A 23102-nucleotide genomic window follows, 5' to 3' on the forward strand; every position below is an offset into this window, starting at 1 on the left:
CCTGGGTATCTCCTGCTACCCACTCCACCATCTTTTGTTAGAAGAACACTTAAGGAGGAAAAATCCAGCCCAAAGTCTGATGATTCAGATATTATATCTCTGTAATTCAGATTATATCCATGATGGAGCAACTATAATTTGGAGAATCACTTACCATTCAAAACAGCATCAATTCTCTTGGGAATTAGTAACTGTGGAAAGATGCAGAAGACAAAGTTATAGCATCCAGGTGGCACAGTGGTTAGAATGCAGAATTGCAGGATAATTCTGGCCAACAGCCAGGAGTTAGATTCAGATCGGCTCAAGGTTGACTCAGCTTTCCATTATTCCGAGGTCGGTAAAATGAGGAGCCAGAGTGTTGGGGGCAATAGCCGGATTCTGTAACTGCTTAAGTGTTAGTGCTAGAGAAGATAAGGATCAGGGGAGACATGATAGCAGTATTCCAATATTTAAGGGGAGGTCAAACTATTTTCCAAAGCACCTGAAGGCCAGACAAGGAATAATGGATGGAAACTGATCAAGGAGAGATTCAACCTAGAAATAAGGAGAAATTTTCTGACATTGAGAACAATCCACCAATGGAACAGTTTACCTTCAGAAGTTGTGGGAGCACCATCACTGGAAGCTTTCAAGAGGAGAGTGGACTGCCACCTGTCAGAAATGGTGTGGGGCAGGGGTGTCAAACTCAAGGCCAAGGGGCCGGATATGGCCCATGGGGTGCTTTGATCTGGCCCGCAGGTCCACCCACGGTGCCTCTGCCAGTGAAAACGGAGGTCGTGAAGGCTGTGGGTGGCCCTCCCGAGCTCTGTTTTCACTGGCAGAGGGTTGCAGGAGGCTGTTGCAGATGAAAACGGAGCTCGGGAGCCCATTTTCTTTGGCAGAGCGCTTGGACCACCATTAAGCACCCCTGACACAAGTAATGTTGAGCTGGCCATGGCCAACCTGGCCATGCCCCCCCCCCCAGCCCCCCGCCCAAGGTCAAACACAACCCTGATGCGGCCCACAATGAAATCGAGTTTGACACCCCTGGTGTAGGGTCTCCTGCTTGGGTGAGGACAGCCAAGGACATCCCCCCCCCCCTGCAGTCACATGATCATGTTTTGGCACTCAGCAACTGGCCTATGAGGAAGATTCCAGTCTCAGAGTTCTGATTTGCTTGGGTTCATTAGTCGGAACCTTGACATATTGCCATTAGCAGTGTCCCACAGTCACATGACAGCAATTTGACATTTTCACCCAGTTTCTACCATGTTTCGACGAAAATAAAAACTGGGTCCCCAAATAAGCACTAGGGCTTATATTCGGGGATCTTTTTTTTCCCCATGTATGGGAGGACCACTTCTTCTGCTTGTTCATGGCAGGGCATGAGGCTATACTGCATGCCAGCACTGCCATCGCAAGGTGGGGAGGATGGAGCTGCCCATTGCATCCCGCACTGGCTTATCTTAGGGCCCGTGCAGCCAGGCCATCCATGCCCTGACACCTGCCTTGCCTTGCGACCATGGCACTGGCACACTGCTCAGCCTCCTGCTCCATTGTAGCTGTGAGCAAGCAGAAGTGGGCCGGCAGCGACGTGGGCTCCTGCTGCACATGGCTACAGGTGCTGCTACCACAAGGCAAGAGTCAGGGCATGGATGGCCTGTCTGTGGGAGGCCCTGAGGTAAGCTGGTGCAGGGTGCATGGGGCAGCTCCACCACCACCCCACCTCGCCTCCTAGCCACAGCATCATGAGCAACCATATGGAATGGGTGGACGGCCAGCTGTGCAGGCTCTTAAGTAAAGCTTATTTTGGGGGTAGGGCTAATATTAGGCCCAAGCATAAAAAGACATGCTAGGGCTTATTTCCTGGATAGGTCTTATTTTCAGGGAAACAGGATAGCAAAAAACGTCCATTACGAAACAATAGAGTTGCTTAATGATCTTTTTTTTTTTTTTTGCTTTACAACCACTGCTAAAAGATTATAATATCAGACAGAGTCTCATGGTGACCCAATTAACAACTGGCATAACTTATGGCCGTAATTGTGGGCACAATTATGGTCATAAGTCCAGAGCTACCCTCACGATATACAGTATTTCTTCAACAAAGCCTGGATATTTTTAAAACGTCACAAGCTGCAAATAGCATTTCTTACCATCCTAAGAAATCCCTGGCCTTCCAAGCATCGACAACCTCAGAGATGTTATCTGCCATCTGATCATTAGGTAGCTTTAAGTCATCGGAAGCATCATCGTTAAAGTTCCCACAAGGGGCACATAACTTCCCAGCCATGTTGCTGGTGACCTTCACAGTTACTTTGCCATTGGGATTGTAGAGAACTTGTAGTTGGGAGTTTTGACTGATGACAATGCTGTCTTGAGATTCAGTGATAGAGATGGCTGAAGAAATGTTGTGGGGCAGCTGGACCAAGAGTCCATTGACCTGAAAGGAAAGCAATGGAGACATAGAACGTGAGGATTCTTGGGCTCCAGACTCTGCTGTTGTGGGTTTATCATGGACTTAACTACAGTAGTCCTCAACAGTGGTGGCAGAGGTGGTACTCAGCACGTTCTGACCAGTTCTGGAGAACCGATAGCAGAAATGTTGAGTAGTTCGGAGAACTGGCAAATACCCACCTCTGACTGGAGACTTTACAGTATCCTTTCCCTGCCATGCCCACCAAGCCACGCCCACAAAACTGGTAGTAAAAAAAAAAATTGAACCCCACCACTGGGATTCAATTCAAAATGGTTTCCTACTGTTTCTATGCGCAGTTCTATGCACGCACGCTTTGCGCATGCGCATAGGGCTCAAGGACTGACCTCTATCAACACTGGTAAGCTGAGCTGTTTTTTAGCTCAGCTGAGGCATAGCAAGGGAATATAGGAGAGGTAAAGGCGGAGGCGGGTGGGCAGGGCCAACCAGAAGTGGTATTTGCCAGTTCTCCAAACTAGTCAAAATTTCCACTACCGGTACGTCAGAATCGTTCCAAAAGGGCTGAATACCATCCCTGGTCCTTAACAAGGCCACAATTGAGACCAGAACTCAGTTGCTAAGCAAGGTGGTTGTTGGGTGTTGCACCCAATTTTACCACCATTTTGGCAGTGGTTTTCCAGCAAATCACTGCTGTTCTTAAGTGAATCATGAAGCCATGAAGCCAACCTAGCTCCACCCACCATTGACTTTGCTTATTGAAAACCAGCCAGGAAAGATGCACATGGAGATTACATGACCCATGGTGGGCAACAGCTTACCCAAGTCTCCTTGAAGTTAGTCACCGTGATGAATGCTTCCCGGAAGAAGACGTAGATGGCGGTAGTCGCAGGCATCATCTGATCATTGCAATCATTGATATCCACCACCAGTTTGAACCAGGAAGGTGAGTCCTCATCGCAATGGGATGCCAGCTTGTAAACCCCACTGGTGATAAGCTTCCCTTCGACTCCATCAAAGGAGCTGAACCATGTGTCTGGGTTGAGAGTGCAGTGGCCTTCCTGCCTTACGCAGCTGTAACCTTTGGCTGTGAGCATACATGTCTCTCCCGCAGCACAGCGGTTCTTGGCATGGATGAGCTTGTTAGATGGATGGCAAGTGCTCTTCTCGGAACAGTCTTTGGATAAGAGAGTCTCCCCTGCCTGGAGAGCAATTACACACACACACACACACACACACACACACCACACACACCCTTTAGTGAAAAATTACTTTATATCTACCAAGGAAATCATGCATGCACCAGAATAAACAAAACCAAACAAATGGCAATATTATAAAGAAACAGGCTTCTTTACAAAATGGGACTAATAGCAATAGCAATAGCACTTAGACTTATATACCACTTTATAGTGCTTTACAGCCCTCTCTAAGTGGTTTACAGAGTCAGCATATTGCTCTCAACAATTTTGGGTCCTCATTTTATGCACCTCAGAAGGATGGAAGGAAGGCTGAGTCAACCTTGAGCCTGGTGAGATTTGAACTGCCACATTGCAGGCACCCCGCAGTCTACAGAAGTAGCCTGCAATACTGCACTCTGGCCACTGCGCCACCGTAGCTCATTTGACCCATTTTTTGACCTTTCATGCCACAGTTTTGAAGTGAATCACTCCAGTGATTAATTTAATAATTATTGGACAAATCTGGCTGCCCCATTGACTTTGCTTGTCAGAAATCCACAAAAAGTGTTCACATGACTCTATAAATACATGCCAGCTACTAAGGCTCTGTATTTCTGATCATGTGACCATGGGATGCTGTAACAGTTGTAAGAATGAAAAATGGTCTTTTTCAGTGCTGTGATTTCAGTCACTAAACGTATGGTTGTTAAGCCAAGGGCTCCCTATAACATTACATTTCTATTATGACTCTATTAACCTGTTATAAAATCTAACGTAAGCCTTTCTCTTCTGAAAAAAAGGTTTATTATCCCTGATTTTGAAAGCGTGGTGGGTAACACAACTGATAATCTTTGCTAACCTGTAGCTGCTGCTACACCTACTTTAAATGCCATTAGCTGGGATGAGAAAATTATCTAATTTAGCATCACATTTTCATAAATTTTTGCATACCGGTGCAGAATTTGAAACAGCTGCTGTGCAATTAGGGCAAAGCATGGTAACTGATAAATGGATAGGTATATAAGAGGGAAAAATCATTTCTAAAACATATCACATGGCTCTTAGAAGGATGGAGAAAAAAAATTAAAAAGCAGAAACTTGGGATGAACTTAAGAAATCTAAATGAATACAAGCTGCGGGTTTTTGGGGTGGGGGAAAAGAAGACAATTTGAATAACTTGGACAATATTACATTTAGCAATATTGTCCTATCCCTAGAACAGGAGGTGTTGGAGGCATAAAATCTCCAGTCCATTGCAGCATTCTCTTCAAGTGGTCAATTCAGATTGATTAGGTATTGTTTTAACATATAATCCCTGGCTGCAAGAATGCAAGAAGGGGGGGGGGGAAGCCCTCATTTAAATATAAATTAGAGATAAAATGGTTGTGAACGAGTGTAAAAGAAGCTGAGCACTTTTAGCATCAGGATTATTTTTCAATGAATATATCAGGGCACGCAAAACCCCAATTTAATCAAAAGACTAATAGTGTATGGCAGTAGCAGGCGCTAGATGGCAAGCTGGCTTGAAAGTAAAGATTCTTTATTGCATCGAGCATTGAGAGCCTCACTGTGTGAACTACTGAGCGAGTGTGTGGAAAGCAGTGGATGCTGCAACCAAGCCAGAAAATCCCTAAAATGAACAACAGTAGCAAATGAATGTGTGGCAGTGGTGGGATTACAAATTTTTTACTACCGGTTCTGTGAGCGTGGCTTGGTGGGCGTGGCAGGGGAAGGATACTGTAAAATCTCCATTCCCACCACACTCCAGGGGGAAGGTTATAACAAAATCTCCATTTCCTCCCCACCCCACTGACCTGCTTTCCAGCTCCGTTCTCCTGTGCAGGGCAACCAAAGAAGACCCAGCCGATCAGCTGGGACTCAATGGGAGGCAGAGAAGAGATGGGGGAGGGGCCAGTCAGAGGTGGGATTTGCCGGTTCTCTGAACTACTCAAAATTTCCGCTACCTGTTCTCCAGAACTAGTCAGAACCTGCTGAATACCACCTCTGCTTTGAACAGTCACTATACAAACTGTGGTAAGTTGAGGACTACCTATAATTGAGCCCAGAATTACAGTCGAAAGTCATGGAAGTTGTTAAGCAGGTCACCCTGTGATCACGCCTGATTTTATTACTTTTACTTTGTGGTGGTCGCTAAGCAAATATCATGGCCATTAAGTGAATGAGTCCGTTTTCCTCCAATGGGCATTTTTTGCCGGAATCCGGAAGTAAATGCTGAAAATTGGCAAAAAAATAATAATCTAAAATGGTGGTCATGTGATTGTGGGGTATTGCAAACAGCCATAAATGCAAGTCAGTTGGCTAAGCACCCAAAATTCAATCACGTAACCATAGGAGTGGGTGACCATTGGAACTTCAAAAATGGGTCATAAGCAGAGTTGGTATTCAGCAGGTTCTGGAGAATCGGTAGTGGAAATTTTGAGTAGTTCAGAGAACTGGCAAATACCACCTCTGACTGACCCCGCCCCCATCTATTTTCTGCCTCCCATCGAGTCCCAGCTGATTGGCTGGGTCTCCTTTTGTTGCCATGCACAGGAGAATGGAGCTGGAAAGCAGGTTAGTGAGGTGGGGAGGGAATGGGGATTTTACAGTATCCTTCCCCTGCCATGCCCACCAAGCCACGCCCACAGAACCGGCGGTAAACAAAATTTGAATCCCACTACTGCTCATAAGTAGCTCTGGGGGTGTCCATTGTGACTTTGAATGGTCACTAAGCAAGGACTAGCTGTAATTACACAAATATTGTCAGCGTGACAAATCAACACATTTACAATTTCTGAACCAAGGCAGCAACAAATAAGCTTGGAGCAATTTTTCCCAGGTTCTGTCACAAACGCTTCCTGCTTGAGTCACACAGAACTTATTTCATGAACCCCACCTACCTTGATGTAACGCCCTTCATAAGCACATCCGCACTTATCCATAGACACACATTCCTCCCCATCAAAGGCGTAGCCGCTGTCACACTGGCAGCCTTCAAAACATTCTCCTGTGCAGTGGGTTGGAGCAGATAAGGTAGTACATGTGAAGTCGCAGGATCGAGTACACAACTCATAATGACTGTGAGCTGGGCAGGAAAGAGCTGAAAAGAGCAAGATGGAAAGAACCAGATTTATTTAGATGGTACTTCAGTGTTGTTCTCACTCATCCAGTTCACGGTTGTCCCAAAGGTGCTTTTATTTTAAAGGCAAATGGACTTTCTGAATTTTCTTTAAGACATTGTGCTTCTCCACCAAGAACTTCAAAGGAACTGAAGTTGGAATACACCTGGAACACTGCAACCAATTTTGATCACCGTACTACAAAAAAGATGTTGAGGCTTTGGAAAAAGTTCAAAAAAGAGAAACTAAGATGATCAAAGGCCTGGAAACTAAAACATGTGAAGAGACAGCTGCAGGGTTTAGGTTTGGCTAGTCTGAAGAAAAGAAGAATTAGGAGTGACATGACAGCAGTATTTGAGGGGCTGCCACACAGAAGAGGGAGTCAAATTATTCTGTGTGATTGCATTGTAAGAGCTTAGCTTTTACTTACAGACTTTTGATTACCATCTAAGTAGCATCTTCAGTGTTGCTTAGGTGACTAATGAAACATTTGCAGGTGAAAACCAAGCTTGGAGGATTCCCATAGTCCAATCCACCCTTCCAGCCCTGAGCTACCAATATTTGCAAACACCTCGTTGTACCTGGTTTGCACAGGCCTAAGATACTGTTGTCATTCACCGGCAGCCTGTGCAGACAGTGGGGAAGAACAGGGACCAGTCCGGGAGTCTGGAGAGGACTTGGACGAAGGTCCTGCGTCCAATGCAGAGATGGGGCCAGGACCATCTAGAAGTGGGATGCTGCCTCTGGATCCTCCGCAGTCTGGCAGCAGTGAGGCAGAGGAGCAAGGGCAGTCCCAGTGCACATGTGCACAGAGCTGCTAGAAGGCAAGAGCAGCTGAGACAAAAGGGGTGACTCGGGAGTAAGGTTTGGAGGTGATTGCCCCTCCCCTAAGGTATAAAGGACAGGCAAAGGTAGAGAAACCTTTGCAGGAAGCAAAGTCGTTCGTTCTGTTTGGATTAATCCTTGAAGCTCTGTGTGGAGTTTGTACTTCGGTTGGGTTGTTTTTTTTTTTTTATAATTCATTTGGCACTCTAGTTGTTGGCACAATTCAAAAGAAAGAAAGGTGGGTGCTTATCTCGGGGGACTGTTTTGAGACTCATTACCGGCTGGGGATGAACATAATTCCCAGCGTTGAAATAAAACAAGAGCTGTTTTAACTGTGTTAAAACATAAAAAGATACAGTGATTCCTGGTGTCTCTTTATGATACTTTTTATGAGCTTGCATAAAGACATCGCCTTAGAAATATAGTGACAAGCAACAACTCAAAAGAAGTGACCGTTAACTATCTAAAACTTACAACAGAAGGAGGCTGTTCTCCAAGGTCCAACATTGGCTCCAACTAGCTGGCATGCAACCATGTAAGCCTGAAGACTTTGACACAGGGTATCTCCTGCTCCATTGGCCAAACACATGTCATGGAGGCAGAATCTGAAGTAGTCCACAGGGCTAACCAATGGGTGACAGCCTTTAAAGGGACCTGTCTTGGATCGGATCATTCCGCAAGAACTTTCTGTTTTGTAGGGGGCAGTCTGGATAGCATGGCAGGTGGGGCAGTTCTCCCCACAACCGTCAGAGCATTGGCCGCCGTCCCCAGGAACTTTCCAGGAAGCACCGAATTCATCCATGTTTTGAGTTATTTTTCCATCAGGCAGCATAAAATCATCATTCTGGTCTCCATTGAAGTTGCCACCCAAGCCACACAGGTGCCCATGATACGTGCTGGAAACTGAGACGTGGACGTGTGAGGAAGCATCATAGAGGACTTTGAGAATAAAAGGTGACTGGACAATGATGTTGTTCCCTTCTTGTGTGATCCAAAGTTTTCCATCAACGGTGCTCATTGGCAATGTATAATACTCTCCATCCACCTGCATAAAGACATAGGATATAGTTTAGATGAGAGGTGTCCATCCTTGGCAACTTTAAGTTCTATGGCTAGCTGAGGAATTCTGGGAGATGAAGTCCACAAGTCTTAAAGTAACCAAGGTTGAACATTCCTGGTTTAGATGAAGGATATTACTTCTCGTCACACATGCTTAGTTGCAGGCATAACAAAAAGCTAGGCCACACATGTGAAATATTTACATTTGTGAGAAACATCAGCATCTGTTATTCACTCATGCTAATGTATTAAGCACATACCATGGTCTTCCACTTTATTCCCCTTTCAAGGACAATGGAATATCCTTGCACTGAGATCATAACGTTTCTTGTATATGCACGCCCGCGTTCCAGCTTCTCATTCTCCACCAACACTGAGAATTGCACTAATCGGGGATCCTTGCTACATACTTTGGCTAGGACGTAAGTGCAAGCACCATGGAAGTCAAAACTTCGTCCATCAAAGGAAATATGATGAGGGTCGCCAGTAGCAGTAGTGGTTCCATATCCCAGAGGATGACAACCTTGGATCCCATGTTCCATCCTGCACAACTCATAAGCACCGCAAGAGAACGGGTGGCATTCAATAGCTCGATTGTCCATACAACGGCACTTCTCCTGGCAAGAGGTGGTAGGGTAAAACTCCTCTCCCTTCTTGTAGTATCTGCCCCTGTGCGTACAGCCACAGTCCGCAAGGGGAATACATTGATCTCCACTCAGAATGAACCCAGAGTCACAAAAACATCCTTCCACACAGGGAGCTTCACAGGTTTCTGGAGCTGAGCGATTCTGACAAGTGGCAGGGCAGCCGTTTCCACAGGGTTCATAGTGGGAATTACGTCGGCAGGGAAGGCCTGGAAAGAAAAAACGGGGAAGAAAAACAATAGACCTTCCTTCTAACAAGATTAGAACTCACAGTCTCCAGGGTTTCTAGTCTAGTGCCCTAACGACTTGATCAAACTGGCTCTAATGCTGTTTTTTTTTTAATTTATTTGATTTGTCAATCGCTTACAAGATAATAGGTATAAGTATATACATAGTTATGAATATATGAAATGGATACATATAAGAAAAATAAAAAGAAACAATAGGACAGGGACGGTAGGCACATTGGTGCGCTTATGCACGCCCCCTACAGGCCTCTTAGGAAGGGGGTGAGGTCAATAGTAGATAGTCTAAGGTTAAAGTTTTTGGGGTTTGGGGAAGAAACCACAGAGTCAGGTAGAGTATTCCAGACATTGACCACTCTGTTGCTGAAGTCGTATTTCCTGCAATCAAGTTTGGTGCGGTTAACCTTGAGTTTGTATCTATTGTGTGCTCTTGTATTGTATTGTACTGCCTCTGGTCCGATCTAAATATAGTATATAAAATCATACATTGCAATGTCCTACCTGCAAATGAATACTTCAGCTTCAATCATAACAATACAAGAGCAAACAATAGATACAAACTCAAGGTTAATCGCACCAAACTTGATTGAAGGAAATACGACTTCAGCAACAGAGTGGTCAATGTCTGGAATGCACTACCTGACTCTGTGGTTTCTTCCCCAAACCCCAAAAACTTTAACCTTAGACTGTCTACTATTGACCTCACCCCCTTCCTAAGAGGCCTGTAGGGGGCGTGCATAAGCGCATCAATCGTGCCTACCATCCCTGTCCTTTTGTTTTTTATTTTTCTTATAAGTGTCTATCTCATGTATTCAAAACTATATTTATTCTTATACCTGTATCTTGTAAGCAATTGACAAATCAAATAAATACTAAAATTGTTATGGTTGAAGCTGTAGTATTCATTGACAGGTAGGACATTGCAATAAATAATTTTATGTACCATACTTAGATCAGACCAAAGGCGGTGTAGTTCTAGATTTTCTAGGTCTAGAATTTCAAGTCTGGTGGCATAAGGTATTCTGCAACGAGTAGAGGAGTGGAGAACTCTTCTAGTGAAATATTTCTGGATTAATGCTGTGTGGAAAACATTAGAGCCTATTTGGTCTAATGGTTAGGACACTAAATTAGAAACTGGGAGACTGTGAGTTCTAGTCTTGCCTTAGGCATGCAAGCCAATTGGGTGTCTTTGGGCTAGTCACTCTCTCTGTACTCAATTGACCTCACAGCAGAGATGGTATTCATCAGGTTCTGACCAGTCCTGGAGAACCGGTAGTGGAAATTTTGAGTAGTTTGGAGAACTGGCAAATACCAGCTCTGACTGGCCCCGCCCCCATCTCTTCTCTGCCTCGCCTACCAAGCCACGCCCACAGAACTGGTAGTAAAAAATTTGGAACCTCACCACTGCCTCACAGGGTTTTGGTGTTGGGAAAATACAAGGAGAAAGGTGTTTTGGAATAGTTCGCCACCTTGAGTTATTTGGAAGGATATAAATGAAAAACTTAATATTCCAAGCTATAAGAGCCCCAGTATAAAATGCCCTTTGAGGGAACCAGAGAAGAGGGGTGGGCTATGGGGGCAACTGCATGGAGCAGTGATGTCACGCATGTCACATGATGTCATCCTATGGTGTAATTTGCATAAATTACATCATTGTGATTCTATCAAATGTGTGTATATGTATGTATGTATGTGTTGTGGCTCCGAGTCCTGAGTCTGCATTGTTAGAGGAAGAGGACTCGGAAGATGAGGAGGTGGAATTGGGAATGCCTTCCTCCCCAAGACCTTCCTCTTCGGCAATGCCTTCCTCCCTGATTATGCCTCAGGTTTTGGCAGATAACCGAGAGGGACAGCCTGAGGCTAATCAGGAGGAGGAGGGCATATCGGAGCAGCCTCTGACAGAGAATCAAGCAGACGAATGCTGGCTTGATGCTAGGCAGCGTCGCAGGAAAAAATGTGAGCTGCAGCGTAGGAGGCGTGGACGAATGAGAGAGTGAGCTGAGTCATGGAGACACACCCCACAGGGGATAAAAGTGGGTGTGTTTTCTCTGAGAACTCTGTACGGGACAAAGTGTGAATTTTCTGTCGATCTTCGGTGTATCTTGTTTCTTGAAAGCTTCTGTGATTGATGTTTCTGGTTATCTTGTCGGACTTGTCAGGCAGTGTGTGTGATACTGCCAAGAACATTGCCTGCTTAAAGGAATTAACTCTGTAAATACTGAATCTTCTTGCCTGCCTGTATTTGGTCGGAGTTTGGGACTTCTCATCTTCCTTGGAAAGGTGAGACATAACATGTATGTATGTATGTATGTATGTATGTATGTATGTATGTATGTATGTATGTATGTATTCTCTGCTATCAAAATGGGCTCACTACCAAGGTTGAAAGGCTATGAAAACCATAGTAATATTTGCTGAAATCATATTTTTGGGCAAGGTTCATTAATATGTGGTTGACGCTTACGAGGATTCTCTAACTTGGGAACACAATAATCATAGAAAGGCCAGAAGCAGTTCTTTTCTGCAAAAACACACGGCTGTGGCTAAAATACCTGAACTGTCAGAGGTGGTATTCAGCCAGTTCTGACAGGTTCTGGAGAACCGGTAGTAGAAATTTGGAGTAGTTTGGAGAACCGGCAAATACCACCTCTGATTGGCCCCGCCCCCATCTATTCTCTGCCTCCCGGGTCCCACCTGATTGGGTGGGTCTTCTTTGATTGCCCTGCACAGGAGAACGGAGCTGCAAAGCAGGTTAGTGGGGTAGGAAGAGAATGGGGATTTTGCAATATATTCCCTAGAGTGGGGTGGAAATGGGGATTTTACAGTATCATCCCCTGCCACGCCCACCAAGCCACGCCCACCGAACCGGTAGTAAAAACAATTGAATACTCCCACTGCCTGAAAGCAACACTTACTGCAGAAAGAAGCTGATCTCCATGGCTTAACTTGGATGCCCAGAGCTTGGCAGGCTGTCCCGTAGGCACTGATGGCACCACAGAGGGTGTCGTGATGGCCACTGTACACACAGGTATCAAAGACACAATCATCAAAGTAGGACGTTGGATCAATCACTTTGTGGCACTGCCTGAACGCTCCGTTCTTTTTTATCAGGATGCCACAGAACTGGTCTCTCTCGTAGATTTGCTTCTGCTCATCATTACAGACTGGACAGTTAGTAGTACATCCTGTGGAGCACCCTGGGACCTCCTTCACCTTCCAGCTGTTTGCAAATCGGATTTCATCCTCGACTTGCATTCCATCTTTCGTGACAAAGTCATCACTGGGATCTTGATTGGCATTACCACAAAGGCCACAGAGTTCGTTGGCATAGGTTTTTGGAACAATGACCCTGGCATAGCTGTACCAGTCAAAGCTGACGCGCAGATCAAAGTCTGTCTTGATGAAGCCATGGACCCCACTGCTGTAGACCTTCAATTTATTTTCATAGGAGAAGGGTAGGTCCATCAAGACTCCATTAACCTGGGATACAGGGAAGAACAAGGGTCTTTTTTAGTGAATTTTCAGTTATTTTGTCAGTAAATTTAGGTAACCCTTTTCTTACAAGTTAAACTATAAAATTACTTAGGGGTGCTGTAGGGCTTGGTGGAGGTAGGGAGCTGCTTATGATATTTCTTAAGATGATGTGATGATGCCAGAACTGAATGTTTCGCCTTTGTTAGAAACAGTTCCCAGCTAGTCTATGTGGAATTTTCAGGACCAAAATAATGAACTCTCAGGAATTTTTTTAAAAAAATGTAACTGCAATTGACATTTTGGTTGATCTGGCCATTGGAGAGATGTAGCTCCATATAGCGAAGGTGAAATATTATAGTGGTGTTCAACGAAGAAAGTGAAAAACAGTGAAGAACAAGTTCAAGGAGATTAGGATGAATTAAAGAGCCGGTAAGTAATAAATGAAGCAAAAGATTTTGAAAAGAAGAAAATATCTGCTAAGGGAAGGAAGGAAAGAAGGAAGGAATGGGAAGGAGGGAAGGAGGAAAGAAGAAAAAGAGGGAGGGGGAGGGAGGGGGAAGGAAGGAAAGAAGAAAAGGGAGAGAGAGGGGAGAGAGAGAAAAAGAGGGAGGGAAGGATGGATGGAGAAAGGAAAGAAGGGGAAGGGAGGAGAGAAGGAAAAGAGGGAGGGAGGGAAGGTGGAAGAAAGGAAGGAAGGAAGGAAGAAAGGAAGGAAGGAAGGAGGCAAGGAGGGGAGAGGAGAGGAAAGGAAAGGAGGGAAGGGAAGGCTTTATTTTAAACATTAGCTAACCTCTGTCCTGGTGCTGCCATGAAGTTGCAATCTCAGACATCCGTAGCTGACTCGTACAACACTCTACCCCTAATAAGCCATACCCTTCCCTTTCTTTTAGCTTCCTCATCCTTTAGTATTTTTTTTTTGTACCTGAATTTTGCGTGGATGCTCTTGGCTCAGGCTGAGGGTCATATTGTAGACTTCCAAAGTCACGACTTTGGTGAAGGACACGGCCTTATTGCCTCGATTGTTGTTTTCAACAAGGACCGAAAACGGGGTGAGACTGCTATCCTCGGAGCAGACCCCAACCATCTGATAAACGCAGCTTCCCTGGAAGTCATACTTCCGCCCATCGAAGGTGGTATAGTGAGGGTCTCCAGTTCCAATGCAGGTGGTGTAAGCCGACCCTTTGCAGTGGTGCACGCCGTTGACCGTGGTACATTTTTGATTGGCCTTACAACTGGCCTTCCAGCAGTTTACCGTCCCCTGCCTGAGATCACACTTGCAGCGGGAATGGCAGTTCTCATCTTCCCAGAATTCCTCCCCCAGTTCGTACTGGACGCCATTGTAGAGGCAGCCGCAGCTTTCAATAGGGACACACTGGCCGTCATGGAGCACGTAACCACTGGTACACTGGCACTTTGGCATGCAGTTCAGTGTACAGAAAGAGGAGGCTGATGGCTCAGAGCAGGTATCTGGGCAAGCATTTCCACAGGCTTCGTAGTGGCTGTTCTCAGGGCAGATGTGAGCTATTGGGAGAGTACGCAATATTAGATTGTGATTAATCAACCACACATTTAAACCAGAGGTGGTATTCAGCAGGTTCTGACTAGTTCTGGAGAACCATTGGCAGAAATTTTGAGTAGCTCGGAGAACTGGCAAATACCACTTCTGGTTGGCCCCGCCCCCATCTCTTCTCTGCCTCCCAAGTCCCAGCTGATTGGCCGGTTCTTCTTTGGTTGCCCTGAACAGGAGAATGGAGCTGCAAAGCAGGTTAGTGGGGTGGGGACGGAATGGGATTTTGCAGTAACCTTCCCCCAGGAGTGGGTGAGAATGGAGATTTTAGAGTAATCCTTCCCCTGCCACACCCAGTAAGCCACGCCCACAAAGCCATACCACGCCCACAAAGCCACGCCCACAGAACCGGTAGTAAACAATTTTGAACCCCACCACTGATTTAAACCACAGAACAGCAAGTGTTGTTTTCAAGGAGAGGGACAAGCCTAAGAGAGAATCAGAACGGAAGTGAAGTCATCCATGTCCTTAAAACCATCTTTATGAATATGGCCTACATTCAGCTGGCAAACTCTCCCAGGATAAAAAGAAAATACAGGTGGTCCTTGACTTATGACCCCAAATGAGCCTAAAATTTTGTGTTGCTAAGCAGGGCAGTTGTTAAGCGGAGTTTGCCCGTTTTACAACCTTTCTTGCCACGGTTGCTAAGTGAACCACTGAAGTTGGTAAGTGGATCATTTGCTTTCCCCCACTGACTTAGCTTGTCAGAAGCCAGCTGGGAAGGTTACGAATGGTGATCACATGATCAGCGCAACCGTCATGAATACATGCCAGCTGCCAAGCATCCAAATTTTGATCACATGGCCATGAGGATGCTGCAACGGTCATAAGTGTGAAAAACGGTTATAAGTCTCTTTTTTCAGTGCTGTTGTAACCTTGGTGATTTTTTTGTCAAGTTTTTTATTTTATATTGCTTATACATATCAACGCGTGAACGATGTGATACCTGGGTATCATACATTTTAGTACAAATAAACATAATATTATTACTCATAGTTATTACATTTCATTTTCATTGTTCCATATTGTTTAAACATCTAATACTGCTAATGCTGTTATGATTTTGAACAGTCACTAAAAATAAGAGCAATAGCACTTAGCCTTATATACCGCTTGACAGTGCTTTTCCAGCCCTCTCTAAGCAGTTTACAGAGTCATCCTATTGCCCCCAACAATCTGGGTCCTCATTTTACTCACCTCGGAAGGATGGAAGGCTGAGTCAACCCATTAAGATCAAATCAGTCAGTAGAATTAGCCTGCAATACTGCATTCTAACCAGGGCACTATAGCTTCCTTCCTTCTCCTCATTTTCTTTCCTTCCTTCCTTCCTTCCTTCCTTCCTTCCTTCCTTCCTTCCTTCCTTCCTTCCTTCCTTCCTTCCTTCCTTCCCTTCCTTCCCTTCCTTCCTTCCCGCCCTTCCTCCCTAGCAATCACACTTAGGCTTATATACCGTTTCACAGTGCTTTACAGCCCTCTCTAAGTGGATTAACAGAGTCAGCCTATTGCCCCCCACAATCTGGGTGCTCATTTTTCCCACTTCGGAAAGATGGAAGGCTGAGCCTGAATGAGATTCGAACTGTCAAACTGCTGGCAGCTAGCAGGCAGCAGAAGTAGCCTGCAGCACTACTGCACTCTAACCCACTGTGCCACCACAGCTTACAAATGGTTGCAAGTCAAGGACTACCTCTATTCCTTTCCCCTGAGAGAGTAATTCGGTTTGCCAGATGAAGCCATAGTTCATAGTCGTAAAGATGGCTGCGGAAGGCTTTCAGCCCCTTTGCATCCTGATTCCCTCCCCTCCAAGCTTGGATCTGGATCTCCTCGGGAAGATTTTCAATCTCAGAAAGCCCCAGTGTCCCAGCTCACAAGACAATGGGAACAGGGATCTTCGACTCGATTCCTTCCTCTCCCCCAAGATGAGGATCTGTAAATGTCTACTACAAATACCATATTTCAAGTATGACAAAGTCCATCCTCTGTGGCCCTCAATGGGAAAGAGCTTGTCAGCCTGGGCAAACAGGCACTGACAGAGGAACAGTTAGATAAGGGACAGCACAGCCTTCAGCTGGATATTGGATGGGGCAAGGGGCTCAGAAACTAGTTTCTATGGATGTAATGGAAATGGTACCAGAGGTAGCATTCACCAGGTTCTGACCAGTTCTGGAGAACCGGTAGTGGAAATTTTCAGTACTTCAGAATACCACCACTGACTGGCCCCGCCCCCATCTATTCTCCGCCTCCCGAGTCCCAGCTGATCGGCTGAGTCTTCTTTTGTTGCCCTGCACAGGAGAACGGAGCTGCAAAGCAGGTTAGTGGGGTGGGAAGGGAATGGGGATTTTACAGTATCCTTCTCCTGCTATGCCCACCAAGCCACACCCACCAAGCCACGCCCACATAACTGGTGGTAAAAAAAAATTGAATCCCACCATTGTCCATAACATTCACTTTTGTACAGATACCTTCCTCCATTGTCTCGTTTGTGCGGTGGTCAGTTAGCTCTTGATCACAGCCAGATGCCTTTTTCCATTCCTGAACAAGGATGCCCCGTTCTTCACAGGCCATGGCATAGGCCTCCACTGCTTGGCACAGCACATCAATCCTAACCCTTTGGTTTACACACATTCGGTTGATGCAGTCGTTGATGTAGCTGGCGGGGTCCACGGTGGAATGACACCCCCAAAGAAGATCAGTTGAAAGATGGCTAATAATTCCACAATATTCCCCACTTCCATAAAGCTCCTTCTGGCTGTCATCACAAGCCAAGCAGTTGCCTTGACAGGAATCTGAGCAAGAAGAATCTTGGTCATCGACTTTCCAGTTACTGGCCCAGGCCATGATGGAGGACACTTGTGTCCCATTGAGATCAACCATGTCATCCGTTGTTACCCCATTGAAGTTCCCACAGACCCCACAGGTGGTTCCATAATAGCTGCTGGGGAGGGTCACCAACATAGCCCAGTTGTTGTCAAAGGTTACTCCAAGGTCAAAATCAGTTGCAATGATGAAACGTCCATTGATCTGGCTGATTTTGACTTTGCCATTTACCATTACGGTAGGGATGCTGACCTCTAGATCATTGACCTAGAAAGAGAAAAGGAAAAGAAACAAGACCTAACTAATATTTCCTAACATCACTTGAATATGAGCCAGTAGTGTGCTGCAGCCGCCAAAAATGCCAACACAGTCCTAGGCTGCATTAATAGACAGATAGAATAAAAAAAAAATATTAGAATGTGCCGAATTGGACAGGTTAATGATGGAACTTAAAGAGGAAACAGGATATTACTCATCATGGGACGTATTATACAAATGGTTAAATAACAGGTGCAGAGATTAGTAACTTAATAACAAAACAAGATTAACAAAACAGAAATAAATACAGGTATATAGATATACATAAGAATATATATTGTAAACAATATCACTATTGGACTGTACGTGACTATAGATTAAAACGTATGGAGTTATAAACGTATAAAGTATTATAGTACAACTATGAAAACAATAGTTATAATTATGATGTACAATACTGTGTACTTAAAAGAGACTACACTGTATGACTATGAGACTGATGGTTATAATCAGGATATATAATATGATGTATACCTAAAAAGGACTTGATATAGCCAGTACACTGACATTGCAAAACTGGAAATGTGATGTATAATAAAGGAAAATGTACAATTTTAAAAAAAGAATCAAGATCACGTGAAATGTTAATTCCAGTTTATAATGCCTCGGTAAGACCACACTTGGATTACTGCAGTTTGGGTCACCAAGATATAAAAAAGATGTTGAGACTCAAGAAAGTGATATAAAAAGGATGTGGAGACTCTAGACAGCGCAGAGAAGAGCAACAAAGATAATTAGGGGACAGAAGGCTAAAACATATCAAGAATTGTTGCAGGAATTATATCCAGGGGTGGGATGCTACCGGTTGCTGCCGGCTCTATAGAACCGGTAGCTCTGAAGAGCAGCAGACACCAAACCAGGTCTCTGTGTTGCTGTGTTTGGCCCACCTGCCCACCCAGGCTCTTACCTGTCCTTTATTTCCTGCTTTTTTAACCTCAGTTGCTTTGCGTAGCACAGCTGAGGTTGAAAAAACAGGAAAAAAGTGGCTTTTACAAATGCTGTGCACCTGCGCACAGCACTTTTCAGCTGTCCGGGCAGCACAGCTTAAGGTTTTTCTACGCATGTGCGTGCAAAGCATAGTCACCAAACCGGTAGTAACACCAGTTGAATCCCACCCCTGGTTATAACTAGTTTCATAAAAAGAAGGACTAGGGGTGACACGATAGCAGTGTTCCAATATTTGAGGGCGTGACACAAAGAAGAGGGAGTGAAGCTATTCTCAAAGGACGTGAGGGGAGGGTCAGAAGAAGATTAGGATGGAAACTAATCGAGGAGAGAAGCAACTTAGAACTATGGAGAAATTTCCTGACAGAACAATTAATCAGTGGAACAACTTGCCTTCAGAAGTTGTGAATGGTCCAACACTGGAAATTTTTAAGAAGAGTTTGGATAACCATTTGTCTGAAGTGGTGCAGGATTGCCTGCCTAAGCAGGGGGGTTGGACTAGAAGACCTCCAAGCCCCCTTTCAACTCTGTTATTCTGTTATTATTCTGTTATTTCTGACCAACTATATGTCACTGCTTCCCATCTTTAAAAAGAGCACCAAATCCCATGATAGATGGGGATAGGATTCTGCTTCCTAATTTAAAAAGCAAGGATTTTATCTACGGTTTCATAGTGGCAACTGAAGGCTCTATGTATTTGGTTGGAGGTGTCCCTTTAATCGCATTCAAATTAACCACAGATTATCAAATACAATAAAATCAAAGCATTTTATTCTTCAAGATTTTTAGAATGTGTCATGCCAAACTTTTTTTTTTTTTTTTAAAATTCTCACTGCACTTCACTGTTGTCCCCCATGGAATGATAAATGAAACATCCCACAATGGATGGAAAAAGTGATGAGATTGGCAGAGATGGCAAAACTGCTTTAATTAAAGAAAATGGGTTTGTCCAGTTTTGTTTCCACTTGGAAGCTGCTTCCGGACCTTATGCTCAAAACAGGTGGGGGGAATGAAACTTTGATTGTAGGTTTTGACGATAAGATTAATTTTGTTATTACAGAAATGTTTAAGTGCTCACTAAATACGTAAAGCAAAAAGTTGAGATTGTAACTGTATTTTGTATTCATTGAACATAGAATAATAAGAGTTGGAAGTAACCTTGTAGGTCTTCTTAGTCCAAGCCCCCGCTGTAGCAGAAGACCCTATACCATTTCAGACAGGTGGCTGTCCAGCCTCTTTTTGAAAGCCTTCAGTGATGGAGGACCCACAACTTCTGAAGGTAAGCTATTCCATTGGTTAATTGCTCTCACCATTAGGAATTTTCTCCTTAGGTCTAGGTTGCTTCTCTCCTTGGTTAGTTTCCATCCATTGTTTCTTGTCTTATCTTTTAGTGCTTTGGAAAATAGTTTGACCTCCTCTTCTTGGTAGGAACCCCTGAAATATTGGAATAGTGCTACTGCACTGAAAAAAATTGGAAGTCCCTGTTTTGTTTTGTTTTTCCTTTTTCCTTTGTACTGGTCTCCTCTTCTTTACCTTTCCCTATTCCCTCATTATCTTTGTTGCTATTTGCATTCTATCTATCTATCTATCTATCTATCTATCTATCTATCTATCTATCTATCTATCTATCTATCTATCTATCTATCTATCTATCTATCTATCTATCTATCTATCTATCTATCTATCTATCTATCTATATCTATCATACCACTCACACATCATTACAAAATCTCCAGAACCATAAAGGCTACAAACTTGAAATTTGGCACATATGTTCCTCTTGGCTTCTAGGTGCTCACTAAGAAAGGATTTTTCCAAATAACCATCAGAGCATTAGTATTTTGTATATTATTATTAACAGGCTCTTTATGCTAAGGAGTTCTACTCTCCTTCCCCACCTGAAAAGAAAAAAATATCTTCCAAATGCAAAACACAGAGGAGAGCGGTTTCAGTTTCAGTTTTAGTTTCACAGAAGCAACCAGCTTTAGTACAGAATAGTTGAGCTAAGCCATGCCTAGGCTCTTTGCTGTCTCCTTCTTGCTCACACAGCAAATACTCTTTCAGTTTCCAAACAGCCCTCAACTTTCTCACACACTGAGAGGAAACTAGCTAGATGAATACCAATGGATGCTGATAGGCAGAGGCAGAATTTTTTCCCCTTATTTTCCTCCCCAAAAACTAAGCCCCACCACATAGTTTTTTTAGCGAAGCACGGGTATCGAGCTAGTATTAGAATAAACTTTAAAAAGTAATGAGGAATGAAACAGAAGCAGACCGATCAGCTGCAGTTCCTACCATTATTCGGGCATCTTCTTCCCTGTCAATAGTAATACTTTGACCATACACTTCGATACGGATTTGCTGCAGCTTGAAAACACCCTGAATGTCCATCTTGCTGTTCTTCTCTTCAACCTTGAAAGGGACAAGTTTTGGGTCGCTGCCACAATACTGTGCAATGCTATATGTGCAAGAGTCTTTAAAATCCATAAAGAGACCATCAAAAGTCTGGAAATACTTGGCTGTGGTGCCCACACAGGTCCCTGTGTACTTGTGGATGCAAGTTGCTTGACCCTGTAGTATTTTGCATACTTCTTTGGTCCTGCATTTGAGCGTCCTGCAGGGATCTGAGAGAGGGAAAACAGAACCCAGCAATATATTACACTGTTGATTAATTCAGAAGATTCACCGCTCCAAGCACTTAGATCTTAGGATAAATTAATTTATGTTAATGGGTGTAAATTTCCTATTACCTCCCCTTTCTGCCCATTGAAACTCATCTTTGAGACTGCTTTGAATAACATGAATGTAGCATTACTGCAAAAGAGGACATGATACAATGTCCTACCAGTCAATGGGTATTTCAGCTTCAACCACAATAGTACAAGAGCATACAACAGGTACAAACTCAACGTAAACCGCTTCAAACTTGATTGCAGAAAGTACGACTTCAGCAACAGAGTGGTCAATGCCTGGAATGCACCACCTGACTCTGTTGTTACATCCTCTAACCCCCACTCCTTTAACCTCAAATTGTCCACTATTGGTCTCACCCCATTCCTAAAAGGTCTGTAAGGGGCGTGCATAAGTGCACCATCGTGCCTCCTGTCCCTGTCCTATTGTCCCCATTTTGGACCTTGAAATATGTCGATCTAACGAAGTTTGCATGAAAAGTATTTCTTGTTTCAACTATCCCCTAAAAATCCCTCCATGCATTCCCCTTATGTTTGTATTTATTGTGGACCTTCAGAGAGAGACATTGGGGGTGAAAATTACATCCAAATTGTCATGTATGAAAACAGCTTTGGGATTCCACAGCAATAATTTCTGGGGGAGGTTGGTTGCAGAGGTGGTATTCAGCAGGTTCTGACCAGTTCTGGAGAACCAGTAGGGGAAATTTTGAGTAGTCCAGAGAATCGGCAAATACCACCTCTGACCGGCCCTGCCTCCATCTATTCTCTGCCTCCCAAGTCCCAATCAGCTGGGTCTTCTTTTGTTGCCCTGCACAGGAAAATGGAGCTGGAAAACAGGTTAGTGGGGTGGGGAGGGAATAGAGATTTTACAGTATCCTTTCCCTGCCATGCCCACCAAGTCACGCCCACAGAACCAGTAGTAAAAAAAATTTGAATCCCACCACTGGTTGGATGGATTAAATCAAATGTTTCCCCAACCTTATCTTCTTTTTTTCAACAATGGCCGACTTCTTAGAAGCCTGCAGACACAGTACAAAGTTGATAGACCCATCCCTGGTACATAGTCAATTGTCAGCTCTGAGATTCAGCTGCCAAGAATGTTATGTGAAGAAATGAAGGGGGGTGAGGGAATTGAACAGTTCAAGGTTATTTAGTATGTCGCATTAAAAAATTCCATCTGCAGTTAATTGGTTCTCGTGATTAACGAAGTGTAGTAAGTGGGAGGAAATAGGGTGAACTTTGTGAGAAGCGCTGGGAATGAGTTTCAGTTTTGGAAATTTCCATAGACGTACCACAGCTGTTCCTAATAAATCAATTGGATATTATGCTTATCTTGGAGTGATTGGTTACCATGGATAATTTCTGGATGCCTAACAGTTAATAATATTATTGCACCGCATAATATTGCATCACTCTGATGCAACATATGTCAAGTTGATTAAAAAGCCTTCCACATACAGGATTAATAACAAGAATGAGGTTCAATGTATCTGAAAGGTGTCAGGTTACCCAAAAGTCAGTTAAAGAAAGGAAGAAAACATCTTACTTTAAAACACTGTATTGAATCTGATTACTGAATTAATTCATTTCCCATGTCTGCAGAATGCTTTAAAACTGTCAACTCATAAAATATTTCTATGGTCTTTTTAGAGTTTCCAACAGAAAGGGAGGGGGGAGCAGTGCGGCAGCTTGGAAATCGAAGTGCACTCCATAAATAGTTTTCAAAGATAATAACTAGGTGACTGAAGTTTCTGCCACACAAAATTCTAACAGGAGAACATGATTGATGACTCTTGGCTAGGGATGTG

At 44.0% G+C, this 23102-nt stretch overlaps 1 protein-coding gene across 1 annotated transcript in view; it reads right to left on the reverse strand.

Moving 5' to 3' along the window:
* LOC113426785 (IgGFc-binding protein-like) overlaps nt 1-23102 on the reverse strand; it is a 37406-nt gene that overhangs the window by 1499 nt on the left and 12805 nt on the right. The window contains exons 5-14 of the mRNA XM_087970887.1: nt 20900-21228; nt 16987-17608; nt 13883-14481; nt 12402-12966; nt 8858-9450; nt 8013-8583; nt 6495-6694; nt 3235-3615; nt 2136-2422; nt 155-191 (exon numbers count right to left, since the gene is read on the reverse strand). Coding sequence (XP_087827013.1) covers nt 185-191; nt 2136-2422; nt 3235-3615; nt 6495-6694; nt 8013-8583; nt 8858-9450; nt 12402-12966; nt 13883-14481; nt 16987-17608; nt 20900-21228 — 4154 coding nt within the window. The 3' untranslated portion in view covers nt 155-184. The remainder of the gene's footprint in view (nt 1-154; nt 192-2135; nt 2423-3234; nt 3616-6494; nt 6695-8012; nt 8584-8857; nt 9451-12401; nt 12967-13882; nt 14482-16986; nt 17609-20899; nt 21229-23102) is intronic.

This window comes from Notechis scutatus, chromosome 8 (assembly GCF_049901735.1).
Source record: "Notechis scutatus isolate UNSWTSFEM ecotype Mainland chromosome 8, rNotScu1.2, whole genome shotgun sequence".
Lineage (NCBI taxonomy): Eukaryota > Metazoa > Chordata > Lepidosauria > Squamata > Elapidae > Notechis > Notechis scutatus.